This window comes from Toxotes jaculatrix, chromosome 11 (genome assembly GCF_017976425.1).
Source record: "Toxotes jaculatrix isolate fToxJac2 chromosome 11, fToxJac2.pri, whole genome shotgun sequence".
In the NCBI taxonomy this organism is placed as follows: Eukaryota; Metazoa; Chordata; class Actinopteri; family Toxotidae; genus Toxotes; species Toxotes jaculatrix.
This window is the reverse complement of record NC_054404.1, coordinates 13,248,890-13,274,092: the sequence shown is the minus strand read 5'-3', so window position 1 is coordinate 13,274,092 and position 25,203 is coordinate 13,248,890. Positions and strand designations below refer to the sequence as shown.

Genomic DNA, 25,203 nt, shown 5'->3' with positions numbered 1-25,203 from the left:
AAAGGAGAAACTCATAATATTTTTTACACAGTGGTCAGCAGTTTTCACTTCTCTATCAAGGCAGCTTACTTCCTGAGGGACAGACAAACTAACATTCAGATAAAGAGAACATCGCACAGCAGTCAGGCCTCATACCGCTGTGTTTCAGTTCTCTGTAAAGAAGTACCAGTCACAGCAACTGCTTGGGACTATGTGATGCTTTCATGTGCAGCACAGAAAGTCTGGCTCCAGGCTGAGAGTCGTCCGGTCTGCCCATCTGAGATGACATGGCAAGTAATACTCTCATGACTGTCTTTATTTCCTGCCTTCTGTCAGAATCTGTTCAGATCAGCATTCTTCAGGCACACGTCATGGGTGTGTTGATGACAAGTATAGTAGCCTCTTCTCTCTGGGTATGTGAATGTCATTGGATTTGTATCTTAGCGATTATCCATTGAATAGATGACTGAGATTTCAGTGTTGCCATTGTTTAAACCCTGAGTGTTTGTGTTTGTGTGTGTGTGTGTGTGTGTGTGTGTGTGTGTGTGTGTGTGTGTGTGTGTGTGTGTGTGTGTGTGTGTGTGTTGTTGTTGTTGTTGTTGTTGCTCTAGAAATGGACCCAGTGGAGAAGGATACACTGTGTGGACGGGTTCACTGCCATGAAATCCTCCAGGACTTCTCTGACCAGTGACAAACCAAAGGAGCTATCAGGTAAAGCTCTGTTTTCAGTTTGTTTTGCATAGGTGATCATTGTATCAAGCACAGCAATGATCTATCTTGTTGCTTACAATTCAGCTGGCTGAGCTACATCTGAGCTCGTGTATAAAAGTAAAGCTCTGATTTTCAGACATTTATCTTGTTTATGTGATTTGTTGCTCCACACCATTTCTTTATCATATCTCTCTGTATGTGCTCTTCTGAGTCTGTCAGGGTATGAGCTGTTTTCATGAACATGTAAAGAATTAACTTGCCAAAGCTGTTTTACTAATGTGCTGCTACCGCCTTATAAAGCCTTTATGATACAGGCAGTGTAGTGTGAACCATCTGTCATTGATTGATTGTTATGTGTGAGCTGAGTAGGTTATTTTTTCCTGAGAGAAGCCTCAGTCAGCTCACCCTTCTAGCAGTGACTCTGTACTGAATTTGAGTCTCATCCAGCCTCTTCAACTGCAGCATTTATCGGCTTTATCGGATCACTTCCAGACAGAATAGGAACAAGAACATCACACCCTTGAGTGCTGTGGCTTTCACCGTACAGATTGCTGAGTGACTGAGTGGTGTGGCATTTCCCCTCAGACTATAAATCTTATCCCGAATGAGTCACAATCAAGTCGAGTTTTGTCAGTTTTAAACACATGTCCACCCAAAATTATCAACCCTGCCATACATCTGCAATTGTTTATAGGTACAGACAATACAATGACATGTCCACTTGCTCTGCATCAGACAGTTAATGGTGAGAATTGTATCAAATGTATTGATTTGAGGTTGTACTTCAGGTTGCACTTCAAGACCATAATCAAATCTCCATGAGCAAACAACTGGAGGGATTGTGAAGACTATGGAGTGATGGGGGAGCCATTGTAAAGAAATGGGTGACAAGACAGAGGACATACAGCCAGACATATTTATAGACGGTGAGAAACTGATACAAGTGTGCAGCAGAAGGCAGAGAGACAGATAGCAAAGGAGAGAGAGGGAGAGAGAGAGAGAGAGAGAGAGAGAGAGAGAGAGAGAGAGAGGGCAGGGCTCTAGGTATGTGAGAACAACAGCACGCCTGGCCAGTGGGACAGAGAGGGGAAGTGAGACGAAAGGAAGGAGAGGAAGAAGAGGAGAGTGTGTGGTTAAGTGCATGCAAGTGTGTATGTGTGCGTGTGTGTGAAATCAGATGGAGACAGTGTCCAAGTGCGAGACATTGAGGCAGTGGAGAGAGATGCTCGAGGAGGATGAGGAGTAACAGGGCGAGGCAGCAGCGTGAGGCGCTGAGTGTGTGTGGTTGAGGAATAGTGTGTGAACAGAGGGATGCAGTCATGTCTCTGTGAGAGGGAGCAGCACAGCAACGGTAACCATGCTGAGCCCCAAGATAAAACAGGCACGCCGGGGTAAGCACAGTCCCTCCTCCCCATTCTCCATCCCTGCTTTACGCTCCATCTCTTTTCTCTCAATGTCTTTGCTCCTTTACTTCTTACTGTCTTCTCTGCAGTCCTTGTCTTTCCCTGCCTTTCTCGTTGTCTCTGCAGAGCTCCATCTGGCATCTGCTGTCTTTGCAATAATGATAACATCAAATATTGTTGTCAGTCGTTCATTGATAATGGCCTCAAAAGGTGTAACAATGCCAGACTTGGGCAGAGTCTGCATGCTAGTGTCATTCTGCATCCCACTGACTATTGCCATCAGCTGAGTTTTCTTGCTTGATCTGAAGCATTGAGGTTTTATCTGCTGTGCTCATTGAGAAATAACAGGCACTACTATGGGGTGATGTAATCCCTCTTGTCTCTTGAAAACATGGCTGCTGGAGGAACAGTTCCTCCTAGAAAAAGGCTCTGTGTCCTGACATGTTCACACCTGAACATATGACCATATCTTTGTTTGTTCAGGGTTTACACCAACCATTGGGTTGTGATTTTTTTGAGCAGGTGATGCGAGATGAGAGGGGGGAATGCACGGCTCCCTGCTACTAAATCACAACAGCTGACTGTCAAACATAGTTCCTCTAACGCAGGGTAAAATCCACTTGTGACCACTGAAGTCAGGACACCGCATATGCATGCCTCTCACATGACTGTGTGAAGATGAATATGGAAGCTGTAAACCACCACCGCAAAAACTCCTGGCACTAAGATTATCATGATGCAGAGCGTAAGTGCCTGCTGTGCTCTTCATAGCAGGTGGTTGCTATAGACAACCGACGCACACTGGTTCAGGTGGCTGGGGCACTTGTGACAGTGCCAAATTATCTCAAGGAAATTAACCTATGTTGGGTTTTATAGGAGGGTATCCACGTGATGTTTCAGAGGAATTGCCACCCTGAGTGGAAATAAAAGATTTCTGTTCTCCTCTAATTTATTTCACATTCTTGCGAGAAAATAGCCACAACAGAGTGAACTATTGCCTCGTAGTAGCTTCAAGAACCCTTACTTTTGTGTGCATGTGTTTAGGTTGGGCTTCATTTCTCCCCTGGCTGTCTTATTCTAGACCAGCCGTAAAAATAGGACCATAAAACATGATGGGAAGGAGAAGTGCCTCATGGACACGGTCGGAGAGTGCAGTAGCCACTTCAGTTTGCTTGCCACGTTTTGTGCACTTGCCATCTCTCATTTGCTGTAATGGTATTCTCCTTTGATTAGATTCCCAGCTCTGGTCTCCTTTGACCCTTTTATGCAACATCATTCAGGGCAAATTCAGGCAGCATCACAGAGCTGGATCTGCACTCAGAAGCTTAGATATCAGACCAGAATCTTAAGCAGTTAAGTGGAGTGTGGAGTCTTACAGGAAGATGTTATTGGTAAAACTCTGTGCAATCAGATGTGGTTGAGGCTTCTCTCCATTATCTGTTTGTTGGAATAATTCTCAACATGGGCCGGTGGAAACATGGGGACATTTGAATCAATAGTAATAATAATAATAATGGGCTGTTATCATTTCCTCAAGATTTCATTCATAGGACAATGTCAGAAGTTCTGATGCCACACCATTATAACTATAATCATTACAAAATGTTATTATGGTCTCATTTAGGTTAATAAACATCCAAAAGTAATAGAAGTTACCTCAATATATTTCCTCAAGTACTGTACATAGGTACAGGGACTTGTACTATAAATAAAAAATATTTTCATTTCATGTTACTTCAGACATTCTATGTCTCTACATTTCAAAGTTACTTGATATAAAAAATATACAAAAATTATAATGGGCTTAAAATGTGACGCATTTTAATGGAAAAATTGCCCCCCCCCCCCCCCCCCCCCCCCCAAAAAAAAAAATACAAATACAAATTCCATCAAAAATAACACCAAAATGCACAATGTTACATCAATGCTGCATCAATAATAATCAATGTCATTTTAATATAATTTAACACTTGGGCCATTTTCATACATAATGAGTCCTTAAACACCAATGGTGGAATATAAAGAAATATATTTGCTCAAGTACTGTGCTTAAGTACAAATTTGAGGTATCCACTGTTTTACACTGTGGTATTGCTACTTTAACTTAAGTAAAGGATTTAAATACCATAGATTATCACTAATGAGATCATAAAACAGCTCATTAGTAACATAAAAGTACTTAGCGTATGAGTAACATTACTTCCTGAAAAGAAAACAGTAATTTGATTCTTGTCTTGTCTTGATTCTTTGCTGTCAAGAGATATGAGATGAAGTTCCTCTCTGAGAGTTCTTGCCTCTTTTTTTAAAGATGTGCACAACGTGGCCATGTCTGCTGTATTTATAGACCCTGCTCTGTCTGCTTCTGCTGTCAGCATACAGATTTGTTAATGACTGCTTCACATGGTTTTTAGGCTTCTCTCTTCCCAGCAATCATGACTCTGCAAATAAAGGGCATCCAGAAAGGGGAGAAATAAATTGAGGAGTCCAGACAGAGAAATGATAAGTGAAAGAGAGAGAGAGAGAGAGAGAGAGAGAGAGAGAGAGAGAGAGAGAGAGAGAGAGAGAGAAAGAGAGAGAGAGATAACAGCAGAGAGAAACAGAGATTTCAGTCCAGGCCCCTTACAGATACCTTCCCTGCTGTCCTCAGCAGAAAGCGAGATGCAATTAACAGGAAAAAAGACGCCATTGATTTCTCTCTCTTCTCCCTCTGCCTTCTGTTTATCTCACTCCCTCTTTCTCTTTCTCTCTCTCCCTGACTCCCTAGGGATCACTCTACTGTTTCTGTTTTTGCTTTATACCTTTGGCATGCAGATGCTAATATATAATCCATGCTTGTAATTGGTCTGTAGCAGATAAAGCGCAACTTGATCCAAAGCAAAATTCTTCTCGGTACAGTAATGAAATTGGAAATAGTACATTCCCTTATTAATATCTGAAACATTATAAAATGCACTGGAATAGATAGGTGGATTTCATCGTTAAGCAGGATGTCTTTGCAACAAAATGAAGGCTATGTCTTGGTAAATTGACTTAATAGGAAATCTGGATGCATGGTGAAGCCTGTGGGCTTAGCCACACCCAAGGGAGATATCTGTGAATAATGATGGTGGATTGTCTCTGGGTGATTTTTTAGAATAATAGCAAAACGAAAAAAGAAAGAAAATCTCAAAATAACATGCATCCTCTGTCTCTACGTAACTCTCTAATTCTTTATCTCTCTCTGTCTCACTCTTGAAGGCGACTTTTTGCTCATTTTATCTCTATGTGCATGTCCACGCAGCACGGTCCAAGAGTATGGTGCTTGGAGAGCTGTCTCGGGTGTCCAGGCCCTGCTCGCCTCTGGATCAGGAAAAAGCACTGAAGACAGGCTGGCTGAAGAGACAGCGTAGTATCATGAAAAACTGGCAGCTGCGCTGGTTTGTCCTGAGGACTGAAGCGCTGTATTTCTACAAGGACCAGGATGAAACCAAGGCACAGGTGATGCTCACAAAATAACACATTTACATACTGTATGTTACCTGGTGTCACCTGTTGCCCTCAGGAGTTTGCACTGCCACAGGTTTGGATTCATTATGGTTCAAACCCTGATAAATATTCAAGCTCCATGAATTTACCTGATCAGTGTAATGCTTCAGCAATGGAACTGAAACAAAGAAAAATGGGCTAAAACAAGAACCTTTAAACACAGCAAATACAATAAATAAAAATATTGACTACTGACAGAAAAATGACACATTACACTCGAACAAGTCAGTGTGTCCTTTTTCCACAGGAAAACAACGGCACTCAGATCAGGTTTGGTCTGAAGGCAAGGAAGTGACTGCCTCAGTCAGTTTACAGTAACTGTTGAGACTTTGATCAACAAAATCAACTCAACTAATTTCAGCCTGTGGCTACTCAGGCACAGTTAGTAGCAAGTGGCTGAAGCAGGACCAGTTGATCCAATTTGTGTTCTCCAACTTTGACAATAGCTTATTGATTCTTTTAAATCAATGACCCATTCTGGAGAAAAGGGCAACAAAATGTATTATGTGACCGTGATTTTTAAAGTTACAAACACAAACTTATCTTTATTTTTTGTTGCTACATTGTAGCTGGATAAATATTCATTAATCTTCCCCACAAAAATCATCCATCCCCACAATCTCCATTAAAGTCTTGGTGAGTTGTTATTGCCCTGACACACACGCTGATAATGTGGTAACTAGCTGCCCTGTGGTTCTGCTGTAAGCACTTAGAAGGTGACCTTTGACCCTCTCTATGCTGGATCAGGAATGCAAGTACATCAGGAAGCAGCAGAGGGATAAAAAGATGAAGAGATGTTTGCCTGAGTCATCCCTCCGTCCATCATCATTACCTCCCTCTGCTGGACAGATGCCCAGAGCCCAGAGTGCTAAGAACTCTATAATGTTTAGCATGCACTACACGTCCAAGTCCAGAAAACACTAAGTGATTTTTTGTTTGTCCCTTGGATACAGTTGATAGGGGTATTTTCCTCTTGCCTTTCTGTCTGTCAGTCTGTCTTTCTATCTGTCTTTCTCACGCCTTCCAATCCTTTCTCCTACAGGGTTGCATTCCTCTTCAGGGCAGTCAGGTCAACGAGCTGCCTGCCAATCAGGACGAGCCTGGTCGCCACCTTTTTGAAATTGTTCCAGGTGAGTTGGCGTGGTGACAGCTCCATGTAAGCCATGCAAGGAAGTCAACGAGTAAGTTCTAAGTAAGTTCTTATTCAAGTGATGCTGAGTGTAAAATACTGGGCTCACATCTAATATAATTTCCCACCAATACCAAATCTTAAAGGTTTTTTTGTAGAAAAAGACATCAAGATCAAAGCTGGACTGAGGCTAGGAGCGCTACAACTAGCATTGCCTGACATTCAGAAGCTTTTGGTGCTCAGACAGTAATGAAATCCCAAATATTGCAACATCGGTGCATGTACCACAAGTAGTATATGCCAGGCTTGCTGTAAATAACCAAAGCTCATGTCCTCTTTGTAGACCGTATTGTGATAAATGCAAAAAATAGAAGTGTATCAACAGTGACAAATGAGTCACAAGCCACAGCAAAAAGGATATGATTACCACAGCCGTGTGTCTGAGGATTCAACAATGACTTCATTTCTGCATTTCTGCTCTTGACATTGCGGGGTTGGCATGATAACACAATGTACAGCACAGACGATCAGAGGGGATGCTTTTAATGAAAGAAAGGATATGTGACGGTTTGTGTAGTTAATGGCTGTTACTGGCTGTAATGGCAGCACTTCACAGAAGTTGTGCCAGCATACGTTCTTCATAAGGGCTGCCACTGCACAGCTGTAGCCCGTATTTTCTCCTGGCAGTACAGGTTCAACATGGGGCATTACTGCAGCAGGTTGACTGGCATCCTGACAGTTCATCCTGAGGGTAAGGTTCCCATTAATGAAAACCTTAAGCAAATTTTTCTCAGCTTTGATTATCAAAGAGGAAGCTGTATTACAGAAATAATGTTACACGTCTGTATTGGAATATTTTTGAAAGCAGATTGAATTGGTGAAAGGTACTGTTTATATGTCCCTCATGGCTTTCTGTGCTGCCAGGATTGACAAGATCTTACTGTATAATTTCACTTTTGCAAGAGCGAGTAAATTGGCAGACTTTGAGTAAACAGACAGTATTACATCAGGTTCTGCTTCACACAGGAACAGCTATGACATTTTCAGTGTCTGGTTATGACAAAGCTGGCGCATCGGTTGTCTCTATTCTGCTGCAGACAACTTTGTTGCGATAAATGAAACGTACACATACACACGCACCCATTCACACATTACCTGTGTTCAGAATTAGATCAATATCAGCAGATTTGACTGATTTGGAAAATGTTTGGCTGTCATGCAACTGTATGCAATTTGTAGTAAGTTGGGTAAAACATGTAAATACACCAATGTGTTCTTTTAACATGTAAAATGTTGTCCAGTGTCGTAGAGAAAGTTAGTTGAAATGACTGTGTGAAAACAGACTCAGAGGAAAAGCTCCTGGACAGAAAAAGGAAAGAGACTAAGCGAGAGGCACGACGCACTTACTGGTGTCCACAGGGAACACTACACTTTCTGGGTCATTTCTCTCACACAAAACACACTATGCACCACATTGCAGGACTTAGTAATGAATGCAGATATTGATATATATCCTACACAGCAAGGCACATGCAACCCCTACCTAATCCACTTGCAAAAGCTTTTGTCTTTTCGACTGCCTTTAAAAGGTTTCTGTCAGTAAAAATAATAAAAAAAAGATTTATGAATAGCAAAGGATGCTTTCAGAAACTGAGAAGTGCTTGCACCTCTTCAAAAGCAAAGTCACATAAGGGAGTGGATTCAAAGTGTAATCAAAGCTAAACTAAAATAAACTAAAATGTCAAACTAAAATGTCAAACCGGGTGGTATCAAGCTGCGTGTACCCAGAGGAAGGAGAGGCAGAGTTGCATGTCTGTGTCTTTGTACTTTACAGGGGCGCTTGAGCTAATAAGGTTCTTGAACAGACTGATATTTCTGTCTGGTAGAACCCACTTGTTTACAGGTGATACCGTTTATATGATCAGCAAAGTAACTTGTGATCAGCGACTGGTCCTCGTGCAAAAGTGGTATTTATTCTATGTGTGAATCTTATATTGTATATATCACACTGGTTTTGAGATGTGTTAGTCACTTAGTCTCTATTGATCCAGAAAGCAATAACATATGGCTCTGTTTTCAGGGGGGGCTGGAGAAAAGGATCGAACAGGTATAAGCCATGAATCATTCCTGCTGATGGCCAACTCTCAGAGTGACATGGAGGAATGGGTCAGAGCCATACGAAGAGTTATATGGGCTCCGCTTGGAGGAGGTGTGATTCTTACAGAAATGCACACACACACAGCCTCCCACGCACAAACATCTACACACAGCACTGTTTATTTTTTGTATAGTGTTTTTGGAACACATAAAGAAACATTTTGTACTGTTAATGCCTGATTGGGGTTCGTTTTCTTTGTTGTGTGTCTGCAGGTGTGTTTGGGCAGCACCTGGAGGAGACAATGTTGTACGAGGCCCAGTGTGGCCCCCAGAGACTGGTCCCTGTGCTGGTTGAACAGTGCGTGTGTTTTATACGTGAACACGGGCTCCAGGAGGAGGGTCTTTTCAGGGCCCCTGGACAGACCAATCACGTTCGAGAGCTTCAGGACGCGTTTGACCGTGGCGAGAAGCCGGTGTTTGACAGGTGAGCCAGTGTGAGGGGGAATTTTGTCTGTAGCAGCATGCCAAGCTATAATCAGTGCTGGGTATTATTCTTTAGGTGCACTCTCTGTCTCTTACAGTACCACAGATGTCCACACAGTGGCGTCGCTGCTAAAGCTGTACATACGGGAGCTGCCAGAGCCTATAATCCCATTCTCCAAATACACCCAGTTTCTCTCTTGTGCTCAGCTACTAACCAAGGATAAAGAAATGGTAATGAAATTGCATTTCAGATATATTTTAAAGCTTTTACCTTGATGGTTAACACGTTTTTTTCTTCTTCAAGGGTATCATAGAGCTAGGCAAACAGGTGAAATCCCTTCCTCAGGTCAACTACAATCTCCTTAAATACATCTGCAGGTATGTAACCACTGTCTTGTTCCTTCCTGTATGTATAAATAGTTGTTAAGCTCACTTATGTGACTGTGATGGGTCTCATTGTTGCTGCTGATGATGATTGAGGCTTTGTCACCCTGTCATACAAGAGAAATAGCATTTGCTACGCCCCATCCTCATCGTCAGCAATGTGACATCACATTGATTGACTCTGAATGTGCATAATTGCACATCTTCTCTGCCTTCTGCAGCTACATAAACACCGTCAGCTGAGCCCACACACTGGCCAGGATCATGACTCAGTCCCCCCTTTTCATGACTTTGAATTTTACTGAATAGAAAATAAGGAGTTTTAAACGTTTTTTTCAGAAATGCAGATTTTATGTAGAAACACAGTATGTCATGCTCACATGCTGCTCTCTGCCTGCTCAGGTTTCTGGATGAGGTTCAGTCTCACTCCAATGAGAATAAGATGAGTGTTCAGAATTTGGCCACTGTGTTTGGACCCAATATCCTTCGGCCCAGAGTGGAGGATCCAGTTACCATGATGGAGGGTTGGTGATAATGTCAACATGTGTTAATCTGCAGCAAAATTTGGGACAAAAACTTGTTTTCCAATAAATATGTACAAAGCCCTGAAACAGTTCTAGCATGCATATTTACTGCATGTGTATGTATGTTTGTCATTATAAACAGGAAGTTCACAGGTGCAGCACCTGATGACTGTGCTGATCAGTGAACACTCCCGCCTTTACCAAAGTGAGGAGCCAGAGGCAGAGACCAAGATCCCCCCACAGCAACAGCTGAATTCTCTCCAACGGTGCAAAGTGGAATGGTTCTCACAAGAAGATGGTGAGCCCCCACCCACCTCAGGCACAGACTCCAAAAACCCCAAAGAGGATCCCCAATCTTCCACTCCTTCTTCAGACAGTAAGCTGTCTGGACCAAGCCCCATTACAACTCTGGAGAAGGGTGGCGATGGCCAAATTGAAGGAAAGGGCAAAAGTAAGACAGAGGAAAAAGTGGACGGAAAAGCAGACATCAAAACTGAAGGGAAAAGTGAAAGCGAAGTAGCTGTTAGCCCCAGTAAACAGTCTAAAGCCCTTCCCTCCTGGAGGAGCTCCTTCAAGGGCAGTGCAGCTTCTGGGGGGCAGAGGGGGAAAATTGGGGGGTCAGCGGGGGATGTGTCAGCAGCTGGTGGGAGCAACTGGCTGATGAATGGCCTGTCGTCTCTCCGAGCTCACAGACGCACCACTTCGTCTGGTGAAAGACTGAAAGACTCTACTCTGTCTCTGAAGGAGACTGCTCTTTCACTTAAGGACTCACAGAGAGACTCTGAAGAGGACTCCTCACGAGCGTCCCTGTCTCACAGAGCTCTCCACCAATCCCACAGACTGTCCGCTTACGACAATGTCGCCCCCTCCAGTCTAAGTCTGCCTGCTGACACCTCCTCAATCTGGGCGTCCTTTGAGATCTCATTGGCTGAACCAGAGGGAAGTGATAAGGCACTCAAAGCAGGACAGGGTCAGGAGGGGCCCACAGAGGTGAAGGACATTACAAATACTCTGGATCCCAGTGCAAGTTGCACTGAGGATGATCTTGCCCAGCTCAAGCAGGAGCTAAAGAAACAGAGGACGAGCTATGAAGCCCGCATTCGCAAGTAAGAATGAGTCACTTGTCATTTCCTGTCAAATAACTAATTTACATCAGTGTATTTTATAATGTCTTCTTCTTTTCTTTGAGGTTGGAGGAGTCCTGTTCTAACTACCAGTCCCAGGTGAACCGCCTTGAGGAGGAGCTGGACCAGGAGAAGAAGAAGTTTCACATGCTGGAGATCCGACTCAGGAACTCGGAGAGGGCACATCAAGACGCAGAAAACCGAAACAATCTCCTCCAGCAGGAGATGGAGGAGTTCTTCAAAACACTTGGAGATCTGACCACAGGAGCAACACGGACCAACTAGACCAGACCAACCAGCCTTCATCTGGTCCATCAGAGGAGGAGGAGCTTGATTACTGGGAAGACCAGCCAGCCCCAAAGCTTTGAAGACCAAATACCTCTAGTGCAGTACTACTTGCCATTGTATCCTCTTTAGTATGGCCGTCTTGTGCCTACACTGACCAGTGCCGGTGCCAAACGAGAACTCCTCTGGACCAAGCACCTCTCATTTTACCATTCCACTAACTTCCTTACTATTATACTCCACAGGTCATGTAGCTGATTATTTATTGACTAAATTCCTCTGTAGGAGACAAAAAAGTCTCTACTAATAATATGAGGTACAGTCTTCCTATAAACATTCTGTTAATTTCCCCTTAGGACTTAGGATATTCTTGAAAGAAAAGAAAGGATAATGTGAGACATTAAAATTCAACTCTTTTATTTGCTGGAGTTGAAGGTACCGTAGACAGTTTCCATTTCTGATGTATATAATTGGTCTGTTAGTGAGGCAATATCAGATCCAAAGGCTAAATTTCACACATCTGGCCTTACCATAACACACCACAACAGGTTTATTCTTTGCTGTCAGTATATGGCAAAACCATCAAAGACTGCAGCATCATCCCAGTAGCGCTGAATGGCTTTCCTTTGTTTCCTCTAAATGTACCTGCACTAAAACCAGATTTGCTCAGAGAAAACTCATGCGTAGTCTATTCTAACTTTTTTATTTTTGAGAAGATGGAGGGGAGGGGGAAAAAAAACACAAAAAGAGGAAGCCACTACAGTCATTTGAAATGTGGCCCAGAAAGGGTCAGGACATGCGTCACAATCCCCAAAGTGCATTCTGGGAGCTGATGCTAGAGGTTACTGCCTAGAGTGCCCAACCATGAAACGGGCAAAGGGACAGGTTGGGAATTTGAGCCATCAATTATATCCAAAGGTTACCATGGCAGGTAGCAAATGCCTGTTTCCTGACTCTCAGAAACATACATACATCTACATTAAAATGTACAGATCAGTTACTAAGTATACTAATCTATGAATTATATTGCACAGAAAACAAAAAAAAGAAACAAAATACATATAAATAGTACTTCTGAATGAAATGTACATTACATACAATAGCCACCTCCTAGCTTGAAATAAATAAATAAATAAATAACACAAATGCAGAAAAAAAAACTTGATCTTTTTTTTTCGCATTTCTTTCGAATGGTGTGCCATGATATACAACGTGTGTTTGAGTGTGTGTCTGTGCACGTGTGAGGTAGAACTCAGAAAGACGCAGCGCAGAAGAGAGGAGCATCTGCCACGGAGAGGACTGAAAATCACTGAACTGAGTAAGGGCACTTAAACGAAACATCTCAAACATCAGACAGCTGTGAATAATGTCTGAAAGAACCTGCCAAAATGGTAAAGTGACTAATTTAGACCTGGTCTCTGGTGACAGTCACCAAATACAACTCACTCATTCTAGCCAGTGGAGTGGCCTAAATTAACTTCTTACAGCGCTAACAGTAATCATTGGCTCCTTACAATGCCACATTTCTATTCACTTACATTCACCCTGTTCTTCCTCATCGAACAGACCTTCACCTACAAATTACACCTATGTAAATACACAAGTTAAAATGCAGTCGGTTTACAGTATGCTATAGTAAAAAAAAAAAAAAGAAAGAGAAATTCAGTGTCAGGGCAACAGGCCATTTGACTGCTTGTCAAGATACACACAATCAGAGGTGATAAGAAACAAGGTAACTCGGGATGCTTTCTACAAGAAAGATGAGGAACAGTGTCAAAATAAAATCCATCCATTTGCATCAGGATCCAAGATGAAATGTGCTCTAGTCTACCTGTAAAGAGAGAATTGGTGTAGTTTCATTCAAATGTCTCAAAAATAATACAAAAATGCCAAACGAACAATTCAAAAATATACTTAACATAATATTGCAGTGCTAACAGTATGATAGTCTACTGTGTAGCAGTACCTAAAAAAAAAAACAGCAAAGAGTGAAGTACACTCAAATCCCTCTCTTTCATAACATACATCACAGGTTCACATCAAAACATACTCTTGATTCTTCGCAGCAAAAATACAGTAATAATGATACAATTTCAAACCACAATCATTTACAGCAGTTTAGAGGGAGGGGAAATAAAAACAAACTGTACATTAAAAGCGCAGCTCTACAAACTAACATGAGTCGTTCCATTGGCCTAAACCCTTTCCCATCACACACACCAACGAAGGAAAGTGTTTGCTTTGTGTGTAGGTGTGTGTTTGTGTATGTGTATCGTATGTGTCCGTTATCTGCAGCAGGCCAGTGCACCCAGAGAGGTATGGCTGTCCAAGCTGCTGTCTGTTTCAGAGGTCATGGTGGGGTCACTGCTCGGATCAGTGGGCTCCGTGGACATGGACGAGACATCGTTGGCCGAAGAGGAGGAGGACGTGGGCTGAGGGGGGCTGTCAATCACTGCTGCACCTGTGCTGCGAAAAAAACACGTCAACGCATAGGTTTCATTGAAATACACCGGATTCTGCCATTATCTGATGAGTCACAAACGCACATGTGAACAGTTGCCTCAAGGTTTAAATTTCCAGTAAGCACTGATTTGGTCATTTGCAGGTTAAAAAGATGTACAGGTTAAAACTGGGCTAAATCCGTTTGAAAGATCAAAATACACGAAATATGATATGTCAGTTTTATATTTTGTGGAGTCAAAAACTAAATGTATGTTTTGATTGAACTGCGGGACTGTATTTTACTTACTCTGACAACACACTTACGCACCGTACAGTCACTATTTTTCCTTGCAAAACACTTTGTGTTTGTGTGCATTTCTGTTTTTGTCACTACCCTATGACCGGTACACTAATGCTGGTCTGTGTCTACAGTCACCTCTGTGTCCTTCTGACTTTGTTTAAAAGAACTTCAACTTTATTCTTGAAATATTACAACTTTATTTTCATTGAAATATTTCATCTTCATTCACAAAATCTCTGATCATGGAACTAAAACACTGTTGTACTTGACAGTGAAATACTGAAATGCTGTTGAAACAATGGCTGCAGATGTAACTTATAAGAAACCTTTAAACCAAATTCATCCCAAATTGAACTTATATGTCCTGGTTAAACCTGCAAATCACCAAATTTGTTCTTCCTGGGTTGTGTGCACATAGGAAATATACACTAAACTTCAGTAAAATAATATATAATAAAATAAAAAGTAATAGTATTTTTGGATTATTCAATCATACAGACTGAGTGAGTGTCAGCCTCTGGTAAGGTCACATCATGTGCCTCTAGCAAACAAATACAGTATTGATTCACTGTAATTCATTCTTTCCACCTTCTCTTATCTCCCAAAGTTATAATGATTACTCACCTAAAGGAGGTGGCTGCCCTCTTATCACTCCATTTTTTGTCCACTCCTCCCATTCACTCACTTCCTTATAAATTAGCTCTACAAATGAAAAAAACAAAACAAAAACAAAACAAAACAGGGGAAAGTGGGGCAGGTGACAGAGAGAGAGAAATGACTGATGCATGTAAGCACAGTATGTGATACACTTTTTCTGTACAGTCAGGGTGTATTGCATACTGTACAGTCCAAACAGCATCATGTTTCTAATCCTGACGGACTGTGCTGGTGTGACCCTTCTAAAAATGAGTGAGGGGTCATAATCACCTGGCAGGGTTTAGCATGAGCTCATCGTGCTGCACGACTGAAAGTGATATTTACTCACAATCTTAAGTCTTCCACTGCTCCACAGACTCAGGTTGCCCACAGTTGAAAACATTAACTGAGAGGTTTTAAAAAGGGGATTTCAAGTCACGCAAAGACACCCTCTGGAAACTACAGGGGAGATGTATCTATATCTATATCTCGAGCAACAACATCTGTAAAAAAAAAAAAAAAAAAAGATTGCATTTCCACACATTCACTTGCTGCCCCACTGGATTTCTTCACATATGGTTTATTTTTGTGCTTTGCATCATCAGACCTTTATCTAATCAGGTAAGTCCCACTGAGATTGAGAGCTCATTTTCAAAAAACTTCTTTTCAAGAAACCTGAGTAATAAAGGAAACAATCACATCACCACTGCCTATCATAGAATCTGACCAGCTGATTATTTCTATGTCACTGTGAATCCATTTGATTTGCACAAAATCGGATGCCTTAGCTCTAATAGTGACTAGTAGTTGTATAATAAAATGTTAAATATTTTTGCTAAACGACTGAGCTGGTTTGGTAGTTCACTTTAAAACAAAATTCAGCTATATCCATTAAATTTTTAACCAATAACTCGTCATGTTTTGAAGTGATAAAACAATGTGGACAAACAAGTAAACTTCATAATAAATGTATTGAATCAGTGAATGAAACCCCTTGTGCAACACATCCTAGCAGTGTGGTTAGTCTCCGGAGCCAGAGGGTAAATAATACACTGAAACTGACAGTTAAAAGTGAAATGTTACGTGCAGTGTTAAGAATCTTAGTATGCTGTCTAACCTTTCCACTCTTCCACGGTATGCTCCCTCTCATCCAACTGTTTGTCTGGGATCTTCGGAGGGGGCTAAGAAAGAGAAAATGGCTTAAATGGCACATCGGTGGTTCAAGAGTGACGCCAACTTTCCACTTCCAGTGATGTAATTAAAATCTCATGTGACCCATTTAAGGATCACACGGCTGGCGATCCACTTACTGCCTCCACTTCTGCTGGGTCGTACCAAACATTAATATAGGGGTGCTGCAGGGCCTCATCTACAGAGATGCGCTTTGAGGCATCAATCACTAACATCTTGGATAAGAGATCTCTGGCTTGGCTTGCTGAGGGAAGAAGAAACAATCAGATGAAAGACTGTGCTATTAATCACAGGACTACAAATGCAGTTTGATGAACGTGTTCTTGATGGTTTAGTTTATGATATAAAAACAAACCAAAAAAAAGTGATTACCCTTCAGTTTGTTGTGATCAGAGTCGGCAGGGAAGAGCACATCTGGAAAGAGTTTCTCAAAGCTGTAACCAGCATAACGTGGCCTGTTTTCTACGTACGTTCTTACTGACTGATTCAGCTTCATTAGGAAATCCTGAGATGGAGTACCTAGCTGCTCGATTACTTTGTTCCACTGGTCGATGTCTGAAATGTAAATGTTAAGGAAACAGGCCACACACACACACGTACTATAACACACCATTAGGGCAGTGACATTTAACTTTCTTTGAGGTCCACACACCAGCAGATCTACTTCATCATCCGTCTACACACACACACACGTACCTAGATCACATTATCTCTAGCTTTGCAACCACTCACTCCTGTCCTACACACCTAATACACAACTTTTGTACATACTCTTTAACAACTACTGCCCCTTATTGTCTGATTTTACTTTAAGGTCTCACAGTAGGTGGGTGCAGCAGAGCAATTATGGAGGTCATGTTTGTCGGGTGGAAAACTTGAAAATGGATAGCAAAGTGACAGAGGGGAAACTCTCAGGATGGTGTTGGATCTCTTCACACAGAATGAAGCGATGACACGATGATCAATCGATGATGGGGAAGGATACGATCAGTGCCGGGGAACAACACACTTCCCCTGATCATCTCGGCCACTATGCAGCCCACTGACCATACGTCCACTGGAGGTGGACGTTTAGATGACAGGGAGGTGGACATGCAAAGAAAATGATGAGAGCAAAAAAAAAAAAAAAAAAAAACTGAGGAGAAGGCAAACAGAATGGCAGTGGTATGACGATGTGTGGAAATGAAAATGGAGACCATGCAGCATCAGCCAGATATATGAGAGGGAGCAATGCAGTGTTGAGCAGATAAAAATGAAAAGTGACACGTTGATGAAATTTTACAGCCCTTGACTGCCAGAAAACTTTGAATAAGGCATGTTACACTGGACTATGATAACAATTCCCCCCCAGCCTGGCACAAAATATGATGTTCAAGCCAGAAAACTGACCAGGGAAAGCACAAACACTTTGCAAAGACAGTTCAGATTCACAGTAAGAAGATGGATTTTAAAAAACCCAAGGATACAGTCCCTTCCTGGGAAGAGGATTTTATGGCGAACCATTTCTGCCAGTATGCAGCCCACAGACCATATGTCCACTAGTGAAGTGGAACATGGCAAACAAAGCCAATAAGAGGTGAGAGGAATGCATAACAACAGGTTAGTTTACACGTAGGAAGCTAGTTAGTGACCATTTTCTTACAACAATTACACCTGTTATGTACAGAAGCAGCTGACAGTGTTAACAGCAAGATTTATCTTCATCTGCCTGTATACAGGTTATAACAGATCGGACACAAAATCTTTAAAGAAAAGACTTTTAACCTTAATAGTGTAACTGCAAGTCATTTTTACAAACTGAAAACCGAAAAGAGTTGGCACTGTAGATTGACAGGTAGAGTGCACAGATAATCACTAACCGTTAGCTTGATAGCCCATGCCCAGGATAACCTCGGGTGCTCTGTAGTAGCGTGTAACCACATACGGTGTCATCAGGAGGCCTGTGGCAGCCGTCCGAGCCAAGCCGAAGTCCAAAATCTTCAACGTACAATCTGACTTGACGACTATGTTACTGGGCTTCAGGTCCTACAGAGGAAAGCACAGAAAAATGGTCCTCACATTACAACATCTTGACCAGATGCATTGTTCAAACAAGGATTTTTATTGAGCTTTCTGCTAGTGTCGGTACAAGTTATACAATAATAGAGTGCTACGCTACCCATCAGGACTAACATCCAGCTGATGGGCAGCAGGTTCCAGCTCCTGTTGCAGCTACTTTTCTAAATATGACTTCTGTCTATGTCATGTTTCTCTGCAGTACCAATGATTTATTAAAGAGTTTTGATTGCTAATGGGTTAGTTTGTCTCTGCACAGTGAAGCGCAATAGTAAAATTGCATGCATTCATTTCACACCTGCTTACTATTGATCCACTTGGGGAAATTATAGATTCACCTGCCCCATTCTATAAAGAGGTCAGAAGTCTGTACTGGCTCAAATCGACTTCAGAAAAACTGCTTGAAATTCAGTGTTTTGTTCAAGAACACCTCATTAAGAATGATCGCTTTGAATTTAGGTTATAAAGTCAAAAATGTTAATGTTTCTCCACCAATGTTTATAGCAGAAATATTTCCAATTTATTTTTAAAGGGTTTTGTTGGTAATTAAAAGATTATTTTCATCATCTAATAGTGTCCCAGTTAATCGTTTGCCCTTGCGCGTCAGTGTCAAGTATCACAGCAGGTTTAACAGTTCCCCTTCAGAACACTGGGCTGGCTTTAGTCTGTGAAGTCCTGGCCAGCTGATGCTCACCCTGTGAATGATGCCAGCAGCGTGGAGGTGTTTGATACCACACAACATCTGATAGAGCAGATAAGACAGTCTCTCGTGGTCCAGCTCCATCTGAATGACCTGGCAAAGGTTGGCATCCATCAGCTCCATCACCAAGTATCTGACAGAGCAGAAACGGTTCGTGTGAGTGGTAGAAGAGCATTTAAGCAAAGACGCAATGGGGAGTGATTCAGTTTTATGAGTGGTACATACAAAGACACAGGTAGAGCTACACATCTAGTTACTTACACATCTTGGAATTCTTCTAATGATTTTTGTGGTGTAAAAACATTTAATAGGCCAATGATCTGTGGGTATAAAATTACATTAATCAGAATTATGTCGTCATGTCATTTACATTAAAGCATCATCATCACATTTAAGCAATCACATACCATTAATATTCTGTAAACTGAAAATGTCATGTCTCCTGCTAGTGAACTTACATTTTTGTGATTGACACATTTCATTAGGACTAGCTCTCTGTACGCCCTCTTGGCATGGGTCTGATTTTGAAACGGCCGACTCAGCTTCTTGATGGCAACATTTCTTTCAAGGATTTGGTCATAAGCAGAGCTGAAGAACAAAGTAAGCAAACAATTTTAAAATATGGTCATAAATGTAGCATAACAGGCAACAGACATCACAGGATATGTCCCTTCAATAGTCTAAACATCTCTGCTTTTTGTCATAAAAAAAGTAAAAAGTACAAAAAGTACATGGATTTACTCTGTAATTTTGAAAGAAAATATTAAATAAAATGTTCTTTGGTTTTCGTGAATGTTCTGGTGACGGTTTGGAAATAGTGACACATATTTCACCAAGCAGCTGCTGACTGAATATGGATGTGGATGAAAAACTCACCAGACGATTCCCTGGGCTCCTGAGCCGATGGGCCTTAGATTCTGGTATCGCTTCAGTACTGTGAACGTCGAATCTCCAACATCTAGGCTGTAGAATTCCTTTTCTCTCTTGTTTTTGTTCATGGCGAAATCTTCAATTACTGCTTTCTGTGCATCCAAAAATGTCCTCTGCGTACACAAAGACAGACACACGCAGTTTAAATATTTTGTAGCGCCGGGGACTACAGCACAGATACCAAAAGAGCTGCTGAGCAGACCGAGCGAAAATTAGAAAGTCAAATGAAAATCCCTGCTCCCGAGACAGCAGATTAGGAGTAAAGGAGAAAAGACACTGCTGAATTTCACACTTGAGGCGAGCGCTGCAGTTCCTTATCTCAGCAACTCAGCAAACACACCAGGATGGAAGATTTGATATCATCAGCAGGGGTGGCAGAACAGCAGGCCACGGGGAGGTCTACTCCATCATATGAAACATGACTCTCAGAGTGACTCTGTCACACTGGAAAACCAAGCCCAGTGATAATTCCTTTGAGTCTGGACCCTAGCCCAGGACTCCAGTCCAGTTCTACAAGCAGGTCTTCCACAGGCACATGTTAACTGGGTCATGTTGCACCGAGGGGCTGTGAGCCCAGATAAGACACAACACAGAGATGCCAATTTGTGAGCATGATGTTCCTGATTGCACTAAAAACCAAACCACCTAAAATCTAAGGGAAAAAAAGGAGAAAACTAACATGGGCTTCCTTTCCTTTTATTCTCTCCTTATGTAAGAAACGTAATCACCCTCCCCGTTCTTCCACTCTCCCGACACACTGTCCATATGAGGGATATAATTGCCAGAATAAAATGAGTCAGCTCTCCTTCTGTTCCTCCAACGTCACAAACACGTACATAACATCCACCTCCCTCACAACATGAAAATAGACATGCCACTTCTTTTTATATTTTCGACAGGAAGACAATTATGCTCGTCTGAGTTATGATGGCTCGAATGACGTTGCAGTTAGTGCGCAGTACTGTCGGTGGTAAGTAGAGTTGTCTGTTGCTCTGTTGTAAGGTGATTATTTTTTTAAATAATGGCTGTCCGTGAGGATAATAAAGGTCAGGTCAGTGCATGGAGGCAATCACAAGCTGAAAGTTTAACTCACTCGATATCTTTTGATCCCTTAAATTCCTGTTTAGTCACACACAGCGTTAATATTAATGTCCCCATTGTGGAATAACTGGTATTGATGCTTCCAGCTACATGCATCATCAACAAATTCCTCTGAATCAATTATACACTATTAGATTGCGGTTATGTGTCTGCTGCGGTATTTACAAGGAATGCAGCAGCCACATCAGTAGTTTTATGCAGCACCTAAGACGTCTGGATCTTGTGAATGGATTCGAAGGCAGGGAGCTGCAATACTTCTGGGTGCTTTGTGTATTCTGCAAAAGCAGGAAATGCAGCAGGGTCATTCCTAGAGTGCGCTGCCTTCTAATGACTTAACCTTTGTTTTCTCTGAACAAGCTGCCTCAGCCTAACAATTTAATGAACGGCTTCCAAAGCACATACTCAAAGGACAATTCAGATCCCGGCAATGGTAGTTAACATATATTATACTCTATAAAACCAAAAATAGACAGTTTTGGAAAACTGAGTCACTGTTTTACCACATATTAACACAATATGAAACAGTACATCATAGAGTTCTTCTCTATAAAATCACATAATATAAAACAAACCCAAATTATAACTAGTAACACACAACAGAAACAGCCTAAAAGGCAGAATCATGTCATGCCTATAGGCAAAATACCATTTCATGTCCTCGTTATTTACATGCATCTCTCATCAGCAGATCAGGAAACAGAAGAAAATCTCAGCCATTTTTTACCATAATCTACCTCACGAACAAGATCACTTCTGGCACACATTATCCTCATTTATCCCGCTGTGTACCCAAACCAACGCTGGGAAGGCGTTTTTGTTCCAGTGCAACACATGCAAACAGCCCGCAGGGCGGAGAAAGACGCAGAGAAACAGAAGAAAATTGCCTTGCTACATCACAGATTAACAGCAGAGACTGAGCAGAGGACCACTATCGATCCGCTATCTATTTCCATTCGATGTCAGTGTGTTAACCTTGGCCACACGACCCCTGGTTCTCGTCTTGTCGACGGCAACGGTAGCCGGCAGGTAAACGACTGTGTAGACTGCTGCATCAGAGAAGAGCCATGCATTCTACAGCCTGAATACGCCGGACACTGCACAAGAAGACATTATTGAAGGTGATAATGACAGGCAATATCGTGATATGACAGGGCCTGTTCGTGAAACACAGTGCGCAGTCGGTGGTGACACTAGCTGCTGTTTGAACCAACATGCGAACGCCGTGAACGGACGTGCTACACTGAAACGATAATCTTAGGGAGTGTATTTGAGAGGTAAGTAACATGGGAAACAACAATGTATCACCCTTAAAACAACAGCCGCGTCGGTAAAGGAGCATGCACACAGCCACATACGACCCTCCCCCCACGGCCAAACAATAAGCACGTCTGAGGAGCAGAGGTGCGAATCCTCATCTTACCTCTGTCGTCAAATCAAACTATCGATCCCCCCGCGGTCCGATCAGCGGTGAAATGTTCCGGGAGCCGCGGACTATTTGTTTCTGCCGCCGATGGAGGATGATTTATTCCGTTGTGCGGCTTAAAAAATACATGACCTCACCAAATTCACTTGCCTACGTTTCCATCTGGCTGCTACTGACAGGCCAGGACGCGCAGTGCGCACGGGGCATGCGTCCCAGCAGCACGTCACTCATCCACTGAGACACACCCACCACCTCCTCCATCCATCCTTCCTTCCGCCTATCTGTCTCTATCTATCTATCTATCTATCTATCTATCTATCTATCTATCTATCTATCTATCTATCTTTCTATCTATCTGAGGAAACAGATTTGTTTTGGGTTCACACTTCTTTTCAAAACATGATAAATTCGATATTATTATTATATATTATTTGCTTTTTTTGGCCCCACTAAATTTAGATGGCTGACACTGGCCTCACTGAAAATATAACCAGAGCTCACACAGACAGATACACTGGCCACATTCTCTCCAATAACGCATTACACAAGTTGTGTTAAGTGTAATAAGTATTTCCAGTAATGATGTGATGAAGGATAAAAGATGAGGCTGCGTGTTTTCTTGTTTTATAATTTCCTAAAATGTATTTTCTGGTGGCACAAAGAGGATGGCTGACAGGGGGTTGCCAGGCTGTATGGTTTATGGATCAGTGAGCACTCAGGTCAAAAAGTCTTTCATGTCTTTTCTGTAACTAAAACAAAATGCACTGGAAACTGATGCCTGCTTCCCCCCTCGCAAACTGTCCTTGCTGCAAAATCCTTCACAGGGGGAAATGGAAGGACAGCTGAATGTCCACAGAAAGGGCATATAGTGAAGCACATGCACAGCTTCAAGCACAATAGTCAAGAATTAATGCACAAATCTGACACTCGTGTGTACAAGAATTTTTAATTTGTCCTTGGTCTTTTTTCCCTCTTTCTTGATCAGGTCTGTTTATTTTAAATCAGCCCAGTTAGTTTAAAAAATATATAGTTTCTGTCTGTTTACAGTAAAAACAAAGGCAGTCTTGGAAGTGTAACCCTGCTATTACTATTAACTGACAGGTCTGTTTATAGATTTATAGGTTTTATCAAATTTAATCAGATCAAAACAGACAACTAGATGTAAATGATCAGTGTTTTCTGAAGGTGTTTCTTACATTATTGGTAAACAGACAAAAGCCCCAAAATTCTTGAGTTACAGTTTATAGTTAAAAGAAAAATGACTGACATTTGACAAGCTTTAACATTAACACTTCTATGTTCTTTCTAAGTTAGTTAGGGATGTAGTTTTCAGACAGGGTCCTTTGGGCATATTGAAAGCCTGCACAGTTCTGTCGGTTTCCAGGGTAAACAGTGATGCTGCAGTGATGATACATAGCTCTAAATGAACGATTAGACTATTATTGCATGATCAGTGTCATCGGGGCTATATCTGGCATCTTCTGTTAGCCCCATGGAGCTTTATATCTCCAGCCCAGATTAAACTGTGTAATCATTTGTGGACTACGACATGCATAGGCTCTGCAGAAATCCATAGCATAGTAGTTAGGGTACCATCTAGAGTTCACCCATCAGTTCCTATACGCTACAACAGCGAAGGTATCCACGGAGCCATGCTCTGCGAGGACATGTGACTGTGAATAAGGACATTAGGTAAAATTACGTTAACTTAGCGCCGAGTAGTTTAAATTCTCCCTGCACCCACCCGACAGCCCTGGATGGTTGTTATTTATTCTTATCCCTGCGCAGATACCCCGGGGCCTGCAGAGACAAGCTGCGCGCAGTAGACCTGGGAAGCGGCATGGATAAACGTCCCAGCATCGACACCCGCAGCAAGACAAGGCTACTACGGTTTCTTACCCCTTGTTCGAAGAGAGCCCGCAGTGTTATGATCATTGTGGGGGAGCAGCCCTACTGCAGCAGGCTACAGTCCACTCGTTTGGCCGAGGTCGTTCGCCCTTCCCAGGCTTCTCTGTAGCGCACCTACCGCTGAGGATCCACCGCACCTTTGGGCGTCAGACGGATTAGTTAAATCGGTGTAGCTGATCTCACGCCACCCGCTATTGGTGGCTCTGACCTGTCGCTGTCAAACCCCGAGGGTAATCCAATTAAGTGTTAAGAATCTAAGAATAGCGCCAATCACAGTAAAAAGTTTCAGATCTTCAGCGTGGTGCTGGTAGCAATAGAGCAAATGAATGGGGCACCATGTATAGTTCATGTCATTGATGAATTACCTGCCAGAGCCGAGCAGCCTTCAGTGAGAGGACGTCAAAACAGCAATGCCATGATCACAAGGATTATTTTGGATCTGTGGTGGGAGCGCAAAGGATAATACAAAGGATTAGACCGCTGACATAGGTTACATATGGTTCCAGGTAATATTTCTATTCTTTATCATTCTTCCTCCCATAGTCCTGTTTGACAGTTTGATTAATTGAGGTGAATGTCTTCCTATTTAGATGAATTTGGTATGTCAATTAACTGTAGATTTCAAATGAAAACTAAGTCATTTTAACCACTAACCCAAGCTAAACATTCACAGGATTGTAATGAGATTTGTATCCTTCACATTCAGGCCTGTGAGGACAAAAATCATCTTCCTGAAACGTGCTGTTTGTTAGAGGCTGCTGTAGTATGCTGTAGCTACACAAACTGGACTCTGACTATAGTAGTTTGTAACGTCCATACTATCATACTTTGCATTTCACAGTACATGGATGTGGGACTTGTCACCTTGTAGT

The 25,203-nt window shown here is 42.1% G+C and overlaps 2 protein-coding genes across 7 annotated transcripts; one reads left to right on the top strand and one right to left on the bottom strand.

Moving 5' to 3' along the window:
- Positions 1-135: 135 nt before the first annotated feature.
- Positions 136-13,346, top strand: arhgap22 (Rho GTPase activating protein 22). Of its 3 annotated transcripts, none has more exons than XM_041049124.1 (11): positions 136-269; positions 591-690; positions 5,374-5,570; positions 6,661-6,748; positions 8,828-8,956; positions 9,118-9,328; positions 9,426-9,558; positions 9,632-9,705; positions 10,114-10,235; positions 10,378-11,341; positions 11,425-13,346. In XM_041049124.1, exons 1-11 carry the CDS (start codon positions 267-269, stop codon positions 11,642-11,644), a joined length of 2,241 nt encoding a protein of 746 aa, XP_040905058.1. In that variant the 5' UTR covers positions 136-266; the 3' UTR covers positions 11,645-13,346. The 3 variants fall into 3 exon arrangements, with proteins under 3 accessions (XP_040905058.1, XP_040905059.1, XP_040905060.1); XM_041049125.1 differs by lacking the exon at positions 136-269 and adding an exon at positions 1,479-1,616 and having other exon boundaries at positions 590-690; XM_041049126.1 differs by lacking the exons at positions 136-269; positions 591-690 and adding an exon at positions 1,677-2,081.
- Positions 13,347-13,480: 134 nt separating this feature from the next.
- mapk8a (mitogen-activated protein kinase 8a) lies at positions 13,481-22,598 on the bottom strand. 4 transcript variants are annotated; one of them, XM_041049128.1, is made up of 12 exons: positions 22,421-22,598; positions 19,846-20,012; positions 19,428-19,557; positions 19,231-19,289; positions 18,964-19,102; positions 18,074-18,239; positions 17,681-17,752; positions 16,587-16,769; positions 16,334-16,458; positions 16,141-16,204; positions 15,012-15,089; positions 13,481-14,105 (listed from the first exon to the last, which is right to left on the bottom strand). In XM_041049128.1, the coding sequence occupies exons 2-12, from the start codon at positions 19,965-19,967 to the stop codon at positions 13,930-13,932; spliced, it is 1,314 nt and encodes a 437-aa protein (XP_040905062.1). In that variant the 5' UTR covers positions 19,968-20,012; positions 22,421-22,598; the 3' UTR covers positions 13,481-13,929. The 4 variants fall into 4 exon arrangements, 3 of the variants coding, with proteins under 3 accessions (XP_040905062.1, XP_040905061.1, XP_040905063.1); XM_041049127.1 differs by lacking the exon at positions 17,681-17,752 and adding an exon at positions 17,200-17,271; XM_041049129.1 differs by lacking the exon at positions 17,681-17,752 and adding an exon at positions 17,200-17,271 and having other exon boundaries at positions 13,968-14,110.
- Between the last annotated feature and the right edge of the window lie 2,605 nt (positions 22,599-25,203).